The sequence below is a fragment of the Tamandua tetradactyla genome, chromosome 5 (genome assembly GCF_023851605.1).
Source record: "Tamandua tetradactyla isolate mTamTet1 chromosome 5, mTamTet1.pri, whole genome shotgun sequence".
NCBI classification, from domain to species: domain Eukaryota; kingdom Metazoa; phylum Chordata; class Mammalia; order Pilosa; family Myrmecophagidae; genus Tamandua; species Tamandua tetradactyla.
Genome location: NC_135331.1, coordinates 35,014,680 through 35,025,462, shown reverse-complemented (window position 1 = coordinate 35,025,462; position 10,783 = coordinate 35,014,680). Strand labels below are relative to the sequence as shown.

The window sequence follows — 10,783 nt, the reverse complement described above, 5'->3', positions numbered from 1 at the left end:
TGGTTAAGTATGATAAGCCCGTGTATGTATGTACATGTGTGTGTGTGTGTTGTGAGCACGTGTGCGTGTGTGAGTAGGATATACAAACAGACTAAAGGAACAGGAAAGAGTGCCCCCAGATGTATGTAACCCCCCTATATTCGTGGCAATCTAATATATGACATTTCACCCCAGGACGGGTGACTGTGCTATTCAGTAAATTATTCCAGGACAGTTGTGATCCACCTATGAAAAGTGAAAAAGAAAGAAAAAGAAATTAGATCCCTAGCACACACCATACACAAAACTCAGCTCCAGAGGAAATAAGAACTTAAACGTCAAGAGTAAAACTTTGGAATTTTTAGGGGAAAAAAATAGAAAATATATGGTTAGAAAGAGCTTCTTAAAAAAGACAAGGAAGGCACAACCCCTGAAGGAAAAGACTGATGTTTGACTGCATTAAAATTTGAAATGTCTGCATCAAAAGCTACCTAAAACAAAGTGAAAAGAAACCACATCCTGAGAACAGATATTTGCACTACAAATAACGAGTAAAGGATTAACCGAGAGAAAGAAAACACCCAGATTATCTCATTTCACCCTCACTGCAACCCTATGACTAGATACTGTTACGTGCCCATTTTTCTAAGTGAAAACACTGAGGCTCTGGGAAGTAAAATGACTGCCCAATGCGCCCGGATCAGCCCTTGGAGCTCAGGCTTGTCTGGCTTTGGAACCCTAGTTCCATGGCTATGCTAAGTGATCAGGCCAAGCAAAGTGTGAATGAAGGAACTAATGAGCACACAAACCCAACCCTGAGGTGATGGGCCCTCCCCTGGGGTGCAGTGGGGGCTGCACAGCTCTCGGCTGATCTGACAGATCTGCAAGGCTCAGGGTGAGGACGCAGTAAAAGGGTCATTGCAGGCAGTGGATAAATGTTTAAGGATGGGACACCCCTGAAGGTCTCAGTGGCCATCTAAGAGGGACGGAGTCCCGGAGGTCAGCCTGTCCTGACACCCAGGGGGCAGGGGGCATGGAGGTCAGGTGAAGAACAGGCCCAGAGAGGGTGACCGAGGTCACACAGCGGAGGAGTTGTGAGACTCAGCGAGGGCCCTCATGTCCTATCCCAAGCCCAGACACTTCCTGGTTCTGTCTCCTTTACACACACACACACACACACACACACACACACACACTCACAGCACCCCAGCTCCCACTGAGGAAAGAAGACGCTGCAGCAGACAAGTTGCAAGTCACACTTTATTCACCGGTGGGGAGGATTTTTAGGGGGTACATCCCAGGTGGCAGACCTGACCCCCCTCCCCCGGGAGGGGGCTGCGGGAGGCACTAGTTGGAGGGGTGGAAGGAGCCTCGCTGGTGCCACTGCATGTCGCGGATGCGGCGCACGGACTGCACCTGGGGGTGGGGGGCCCCGAAATCCCCACTGTCCTTGTACTCTCCCTTCTCCAGCAGGAACTGTAGCCCACGGTAGCCAGGGTACTGGTAGCCCACCCACCTGCGGCACCAGGGCAGGGGGAGGGCAGGGGTGGCAGGCAGGTGGAGAGAGAGGGAGAGAGAGAAAGTGGGAGACAGAGACAGAGAGGATCCTTAAGTCACCAGGAAGAGCGGAGCCCCCAATTATTTCACAAGTCTTCAGGGCTGAGCCGATACCTCTGTCCACCCACCTCTCCAGTTTCCAGCCTCTACTTTCTCCCTTCTCTTGATGGAGAGCTCACTCCCTCCTAAAGAAGACTGGGACCTTGTTCATCTCTGCCCCCATCCATTCCAACCCCAAGCCCAGCTGTAAGGCCAAAAGAGATTGGGGGAAGTTCTGGGAGTCCTTTATAAGCCTTTCACTGTTTGAAGTCCTAACCATTTAGATTCACTAACTCCTTTGAACATCTGCTGAGAGGCACAGGCCTTCCATCCAGAAAACATCACAGAGTTTTTACCTGGCCAGCCCCTGGGGACCCCTCCAGCTCTACTTCTCAGTCTCATGCTCCCTACATCTCTGTGCTCCAGCTGCGCTTGCCTTTATCGAGTCCCTCGAACTCACCAGGCTCCTCTCACCCCAGGGCCTTTGCACATGCTATTCCCTCTGCCTGGATGTTTTTATTTCCACTACGTCCCTTAATTCCAATGTTCCTTGAGATCTCAGCTCGAGTCCTTTCTTCAGGGAAGTTGTTCGGATGTGTGTGGTTTTTCAAATCATTCACTATCTCCCGACACCACCCCACCCCACCCCCACCAGAGTGTAAGTCCCACAAGACAGAAGCCGGGTCTCTGTCAGCACCCTGAGCATCTAGCACAGTGCCTGGCACAGGCAGCATGCAATAAATTGAATAAATGCATGAGCAGATAAATGGAAAAATGAATAATGAATGAATAGGCAAATGAACACAGAACTTTGCACCCTATGTTAAGAGCTTTCCAGACCCCTCAAAGCCAGTGTGTTCTGGTAAACTGGCTTTCTTGGGTGTGGGGGCAGGGGGAGGAGAAAAAAGGCCTTATTGGTAGAATTTGCCAACTTTCGTGGCACAGATGCTCAGAGCACTACGGCTGGTTTCAAGTCACCGACAACTGAACAACGAGCTCGCAAGAATCCTGAGTATTTCCCATTTGTGCAAGCTGGCATGCATGCTCTAGCTCCAGCACACACTGCCTGCAACCCAGCTGAGGGCCCCCAGGGATGCCCCCCACCCCCACCATGCTGATGGCCAAGGTCGATGGACCTTGGACCAGCGGAAAATGGCACCTCCTGTTTCCAAATTCAGGAAACCCATGCAGCGAAAGCCCACCGTGGGCCGGACTGCCTGTCTCTCGCGGCTTCCAGATAACTCAACTCATTCCCACGCTCCCACGACCTCGGCAGCCACCTGAACCCGCCCCCGGTATTTACGGTCCCACCCTTGGGGTCTCTGTCCTCTGAAGACAATGCACTGTCCCCAAGGCGGCTCTGGACGGAGCCACAGGGCCCGCAAGCCACATAGGGGCTGATGGCTTCTCAGGCCACCTTCCAATGGGAAGGCCGAGGTCGGGTGAGTGCAGACGGCTGCAAGACCCCCGGCGGCTGCAGGGCAGAGCGGGACTGGGGACCCCCGAGTCGGGGCTGTGGGGCGGGGGCTGCACTCACGTTCCACTCTGCACGCGCACGGACGACACCTTCTCCTGGTAGCCGTGGGCGTGGAAGCTGGGCACGTCGTCGTCGGTGACCTCCATCTTCTTCCCCGTGAAGTTGGGGTTCTCATAGAGGATGATCCTGTGCTCTTGGCTGTCCTATGGGGGGGGGGCGCGGAGGCATGGGTGTGGGTGAGGCACCCGGGGTGCCATCGGTGTACCCCACCCAGGACACCCACCGCGGAGGGTCTGTGACAACCGCTGTCCGCCAAGAGCCGTTGGCTGAGTGCCTTCTGGACTATTTTTTATATAAAACAGATTCCCAGAATAAAGGTTAAAATAAATTGAGTAGATTGAAATAGTAGTGTTCGGTGAGCGGGAGGGGTAAGGCGTGTGGCATGCACTGAGTTTTTTCTTTTTTCTTTCTTTTGCTGGAGTGATGCAAATGTTCAAAAAAATGATCGTGGTGATGAATGCACAACTATGTGATGATATTGTAAGTCACTGATTGCACACCATGTATGATATTTGTATTTCAACAATGATTGTATGTCAAGAATGTTGGTATGTTGGTTTGTTGTATATAATAAAAATATATATATATTTTTTTTAAAAAGAGACTCCCAGAATCTGTGCTTTGGGGAATATTTGATTTTGAAAGCTCATTTCCCATCACACAGCCTGAATTTCCTTTATAAATGGTGGCCATGATACACACACTCACACTCACAACACACACACACATATGGGTTTATTATATAATTTACCTGGTTGCATTCAGCCCTGGGCCCTGCCTCTAGTAAGCACTTGAGATGTTTTGGTTTTCCTTCGTCTCATCTCTTCCCAGCCTTCTGTCTTTGGGTGCCAGACTTTTTTCTTACCTCACTTAGTCCTTTAGACAACCCTTATCCCATTTGACATACAAGGAAACTGAGGCTCAGAGAGGGAAAGTGATTTCCCTGAATCCACACAGCAGGCAGCGACGGGGCCAGGCTGGGAACCCAGGTCTGTGGAGTGCTAAGCCCAGTGTTCTCCAATCTTCCATGAAGCTCTTGCAAGAGGTGGTGCACGCTTGGGAGGTCTGAGGGCGTAACTGGGCATGGCTGGGCCCTCTGCCCTCCCTGGGAGTTTACACACTGGCCAGAATCAGGGCCAGAGAAGCACAGGAATCTCACATGGGCTTGAGTTTCAGAGAAGAGCTAAACCATCTTCTCCCCCGTCTCCAGAACCCAGACTTTCTTTCCATATTTATGATAGCCACCGTTTATTGAGCAATTACTCAGTGACAGGAGGTGCAAATCCCAGTGGGGCACCATTCACACAGACTAGAACCTGAAGAATGCCCCCCCTGGAGCATGAAGTCCTGTGAGTGGCACCCCCTGGCATTGTGCAGCGTGGCATCCTCGGGCTAAGCACACTGGAATCTCAGGACAGTGAGGGCTGATGTTCCCATTTCACAGATGAGAAAAACTGAGGCTCAGGGAGGTGAAGTGACTCGTGCAGGGTCACAAAGCAGGGGATACCCCCACCAGGCAGGAGGGGTTTAATGCTAGAGGAGAAGGTGCCTTCCTGGTCCTCAGGCCTCTGACACCAAAGGTGGTAAGGAGAGGAGGGAGGGTGAAAGGAAGGGACTTACCACTTTGATGGGTCTCAGGGAGCCGAGGGAGTCCGTCCTCCGGCTGCTGGTCCACGAGTCCCAGCGGGGGTATTCCCCTTTCTCAAAAACAAACTGCTCGCCTTTGCAGTTGGCTTGTTCAAAGCCCACCCAGCTGTGGTTGAGACACACACACACACACACACACACACACAGACACAAACAGAGCAAGTCAGGACCACGCCAAGCTTCCCTTGGCAGGACTCTGGCTACTTGCTCAGGCCCCAGGACTCACCGCCGTCCATCCCAGCAAGGAATTGGAGCCACGTCTAACCCAGACACAGCGAAGCCAAGTGAAGAATCACCTCCGTTGTCAAGAACTCAGCATTGTGCCGTCGTTAGCCCACTAGGACAGGGCCAAGAGGAACGAAGGAGGCCCAAAGGATCGCCCAGCAACAAATACAGAGCTATGGAACCCAGGCCCTAAAGCCAACGGGACACAGTCTTTGCCAGTTCCCTGGGTGCAGGCCCACCAGCCCTGGTTTCAAGCTACCACCGTCACATCACTGGATGTAGCACTGGGAAGAGAGCTAGAAAACCACTGTATCTAGAGCTCCAGAGCTTTATTCCTACAAGGCCCTCTCTTTCCATCTATTTCCTCCTTCATTCTTGCTGTTAGTCTATTGACTCATACTTTACACAGAACTCTCAAAGTATTCCATATTTGCAGCGCAAGATATAGAGTGTGCTAAAGGGTGTAGGATTATCTTCAGGTGGGGCATTGCTAAAGGAGGAGAGGGGAGACCAGGAAAAAGAAGTCCCAACTCTCTAAGTGCCTGGCATTGGGGCCATTCAATGGGGGGTCAAACCCTTTAGCATGGTGCAATGATGACTGATTAGAACCACATGCTAAGTCATTCTGGAAGGGGGAATCACATTGATTGCCCTGTTCTAGGAAAGGAGATACCCTTGATCCAGAAAACCTGCTTTAGGGTCCTGAGAAAGTTACCAGGTGCTCCCAGCCACAGGGATGTCCCTCATGGTGTTGTTTATAATACTAATAACCGAAACAATGTAAACATCCAACAGCCCGGACCTGGTTAAATAAAATAAATTATGGCACATCCAGTAATGGAATGCTACAAAACCATGAGAGGTAATGAGGTGGGACACTGGTTCTCAGACTTAACCGGGCATAAAGATCACCACGAGAGATTGTTAAATGCAGACCCCTGGGTCCAGACCCGCGAGTTTGATGGGGGGGAGCTGGAGCGGGGCCCAGGACCCTGCACTGCCCTTCTGATGCTGATTTATTTCAAGCCAACTCTGAAAAACACCAAAGTCAATGCTATCTAGTGGCATGGAGCGAATTCACAATAATAACATGGGCAGAAATCGCCGTTTTTCAAAAAATGAGTTATAAAATATTATGTGTACTGCCATGCAGGAGACCCGGGTTCGAGTTCCGGCCCAGGTACTCACCACCACCACCAAAAAACAAAAATAGCAAATGGTGCTGCAATCATGGGACGGTCACATGGAAAAGGAATGATATATGACCCCCACCATACAGCATTCAAAAAAACATACCATTATGTGTAACGTGGTCCAATTTTGGTAAAAATAATAAATAGATGCACAGAGAAGAATCTAAATTTATACCAAAATGTTAACAATGATTGCTCCTGAATGGTAATATTAGGATGACATTGTTTTGTTCTTTGTTTCTCCTAAACGTTATTTTCTCAATTTTAAACAATGAGCATGCATTGCTTATTTATAAATGGTATGTAAGGTATATTTTTAAAAAGAAAGCTGAGGAGTGTAAGATCCACTTGGGGAATTCTTCCATCACATATAACAAAACTGAGAATCAGACGTGGTGCTTACATGGTCATAACTTAGTTATTCAGAAAGGAGGCTCTCAGGCACAGCAGACCCCCCGAGGGTCAGCTAGCTCAGGCTTCGCAGGGCCGTTCCTTTGGCTCTGTTCCACATGTCCCCAGACCCTGGTTCCTGGGAACTCCTGCACTCTGGAAAAATCTGTGAGATGCAAATCCCCCGAGAGCCCCCGGCTAGCCCAGACGCACTGACCTGTGAGGTGGGGTCACCAGTTGGTCACCCTGATTCCTGAGCCTGCTATAGACAAGGGGTTCACAGGAAACCACAGAGAGAGTCCCTGCACCAAAGGTTGTGCCTGGGGCTGACTGCTCAGCTATGTGACATGGGCAGGGCAGAGTCAGTTTACATCAGCTCCTCCCTTCCTCTCTCAGGAGAGACTGAGTCAGGGGTCCTGGGCCTGCCCCATGTGCCAGACCCAGTATTGCTGGGACTTGGGAAGGAAGGGGAGTGACACAGACCTGGCTCATTCAATCTTAAACTTCTCAGGAAGGTAAGGACACTCCCAGGCCAGAGGTGGCTAGATCTGCAAAGATCCATAAGAGGTCACCATGTCCATCCCCCTGCCTCGAGGAAGTGGTTTTTCACAGGGCTTCTCTCCCATTATCCTCAGGAGGACATCATTATCCTCACTCTATGGAGGAGGAGACTGAGGCTCAGAGAGGGAAGTTCCAGGCCCAAGGTCACACAGCCAAGAAATGGTAGAGCCAGAATTCGAACGCAGCTCTTTCAGACTCCCAAATTCAAATTCTCGCCTTAAGCTGTCAGCTCCCAGATCCTGGTCCCCTGATGGCAAGGTGTAGAGGTACAAGGAGGCCAGACCCTCCCAACCTCACAGTCCGATTGCTGCTGCCCCAGCCCCCCAGGTACATACGGTCCAGCCTGCACCAGGACAGAGCCTGCCTTCTCCATGCCAGTGTCCTTCAGGTTGGGACAGGGCCCGCTGAGCTCATGTGAGTGGCCCTGGAAGTTCTCTTGCTCAAAGATGATGATCTGTAACAGGAGAAAAGAGTCAGACTTTGTCATGCTGGGGAGGAGTGTGAGCAGGGCAGTGGGGGTGTGGGGGGAGCTCAGAGAGCCTCAAAGGAGGCTCAAGGACTCTACTCTTCAGAGTCTAACTACACCTAAAATCCAGCAAGTCTGGCTTTGCCATTTACCAGCTGTGAGAACTTGAGTCAGTGCTTTGCCTCTCTTTGCCCCAGTTTCCCAAGCTGTGAAATGGAAAATAAACCCCCATCTAAGGGATTGTTAGAAAGAATTGCGGGAGCATAACGAGCCAGTAGATTGCCTCTCTGAGCCTCAGTTTCCCCATCTGTAAAATGGGAACTAAACCTCCTACTTAAAGCTTTGTTGGAAAGATTCAGGAGTGCATAATGGTGAGCCCACAGGATTTATTCTGTGTGTTTATGTGGGGTAATTATATTCACTAAGGATACAGACTGCAAGTGGGTACGTGGCAGAGCTGAAATTGGAGCCCAGGCTACCGTGATGCTGTTTCCACTAGAGCAGCACTTCTCAAACTCTAATGTGCACACAAAGCACCAGGGATCTTGATAAAATGCAGTTTTTGTTGTAGTAGGTCCTGGGTGCAGCCCCAGATTCTGCATTTCACCCCTCTCTCAGGTGATGCTGATGACACTATTCCATGGACCACATTAGGGCTTGCAAGATTCTGGACCACATTGCTTAATGTCTCCTGCTCCCATTAGAGCTGAGTCAGCGCCCTCCAAACATGTTCCTCACCCCCATTTCACCGGTAAAACCACACATATCTGGGCTGTTTCTTCAAGCCCCTACAGGACTTACCAGGTCTCCCTTATGACCTCCCCACTGGGATACTTCCTGGGGGGACTTCACTCCCTTGGTCTCACCTGGTCCTCTCACCAGCCCGAGGGACTGGCTGGAGCCCACCAGGGAGACCGAAGCTCTACAGTGTGGAGGGACCCACCCAAGGTCTCACAGTCAAGTGTTAACTGGGAGGCCAGCTGCCACCTTCCACGATTCTCGTGAGAATTCCAAGCAGGTTGCCCAGCCCCTTGTTTCTGGATGAAGAGGTGGGCTTAGGGCAGTGGACACCCAGGAGGAGCAGCTCCTGGGTGCTGACCATTTGGATTCTGGGCCACATGGTCAGTACCAGGCTGGGTAAACAGGTCGTTCTCTCCCAGGCCAGGGATTGGCTTGATAAAGGCAGGGAAGGGGGCAGGGGACCCAACAAGACTCAGAGATAAATTCCATGGACTCAAGTTAGCCTTCACGGTCACTGACCCTGCCACAGATGGGATCAGGAGATATGGGTTCTGACATCTCTACTGCATTCGGCTGAGCTGCCCTAGGAAGTGACCTACTTCATTGCTCTGTTCATTGGCCCTAAAATTGGGCATCATGCTAACTTTGCAAAGAGTCAAGGCTATGGAAGTGAGGGGCTATTTATTATTACCTGGCCTGGAAGACAAAGGAGGGTAAGGAAGGCTGGCCTCTCCCTGCATTTGGAAGGCCTCAAAAAGCCCAGGAAATCACATGTTATGGTGATTATTGTTTTATTATTATCCATCAGCATAACGAGGCAAAATTCCATACATGTCACATATGTGACATTTTAAATATGGTTACATATGGCTATTGAGCATGCGCAACTAGTTTGAATTCAGATCTGCTATAAGGATAAAAGTCTTTCATATTTTGAAATTTTAGTATGAAAAAAGGAATGTAAAGTATCTCACCAACAGTTTTTATATTGGTTATATGTTCAAATGTTCATACTTTTGCTATGCTAGGTGAAGTAAAATATAATATGAAAATCCATGTCCTCTGTTTCTTTTGCCTTTTTGCATGTGGCTACTAGAACGTTCTAAATTACACATGAGGCTTACATTGTGTTTCTACTGGACAGCACTGCTCCGTGCCACGTTACGCTCACTTTCTGGCTGTTCCTCAAATTCGTGCCCCTTGTTCCTGACTCTGGGCCTTTGCACGTGCTGTTCCTCTGCCTGGAATGCTCTCCCCACCCCCACCCCACCCCACCCCTTTTCACACGGCTGCTCCCTCACTTGATCCAGGTCTCTGCTCCAATGCCACCTCCTCAGGAAGGCCCTCCCTGACTACCTTAGCTAACACAGCCCTTCCTTGTACACGCTTACTCTCATGAACCCCCAACCCTACTTACTTCACATTTCTTCGCAGCACTACTCATTACTTTAACGCATATATTTATTTGTTTGTGATCTGTCTTTCCTCTAGAAAATAAGTCCCGGGAGGGACGGAATGGGGGTGAGGGCGTGACAAATGGAGAAATGGGCCTGGGGCTCCGGGCAGAGGAGGCAGCCAGGTGGCAGGTTGGAGGCTTGGGTACAAATCAGTGTGATGAGGCCCTGATGTTGAGTTAAGATCCCACGGCCCTGAGGGGGCGAGGACAATGAGAAAGCAAAGAAGACGCTGGGCTAGGGGTGATGCTGAGCCAGGTTTCTTTGCCTCTTCATAGCCACCCTAGGCCATAAATCCCACGACTCTCCCCATTTTATGGAAAAGAGACATGAGGTTCAGAGAGGTCTAGTGGCTGACCTCAGGTCACACAGCAGGTGCAGGGCTGGGATTCACACACATCCCCCCCTATCCACAAGCCCATCTCGGACAGAGACTGAGGGTTCATGCCAGCCTTGAAGAGCTCCCATGGGTAATGGGATGCAGGGGATGGGCACAGCAGACAAAATGCCTCTGGCCTGGGACTCTCAGCAGCCAGTTCTGGGTTGGAGGTGGGCAACCAGAATCAGCCCAACCACACGCAGGTGGGAGAGACCAAGGCCTAGGGAGGAGCAGAGGTGCAGAGGGGAGCCCCAGGAAGGAAGACATGAACCCCACTTTGCAGAAGAGGAAACTGAGGCTGGGAGAGGGGCACCACCCGGCCTGCCCTCTGAGGTACCCACCTTGGGGTTGAAGGGCTGAGGCTTGCTGGCCTGGGTCTGGTGATCTGAGGCCATGGCGGACTTTCCCAGGCAGGAATCACCTGGAAGATGTGGGAGAGGCGGCGGTTAGGATCCTCGGCCCAGGGGTGAGGGGTTCTCGGGGGTACCCTGCTGCAGTCCCAAACCCTGTCCTCTCTCCCTGGTTTCAGTTCATCCTAGAGCTGAGGGGTCTGCAGGTGGGCGCCTGAACGCCCACCATCAGCTCCACTTCTTTGCATCGAGGTCAGCTCCAGGA

At 51.0% G+C, this 10,783-nt stretch overlaps 1 protein-coding gene across 1 annotated transcript; it reads right to left on the bottom strand.

Moving 5' to 3' along the window:
* Positions 1-1,326: 1,326 nt before the first annotated feature.
* On the bottom strand, positions 1,327-10,563 carry CRYBB2 (crystallin beta B2). Its single transcript, XM_077159127.1, has 5 exons — positions 10,510-10,563; positions 7,464-7,582; positions 4,733-4,865; positions 3,113-3,255; positions 1,327-1,495 (listed from the first exon to the last, which is right to left on the bottom strand). Exons 1-5 carry the CDS (start codon positions 10,561-10,563, stop codon positions 1,327-1,329), a joined length of 618 nt encoding a protein of 205 aa, XP_077015242.1.
* Between the last annotated feature and the right edge of the window lie 220 nt (positions 10,564-10,783).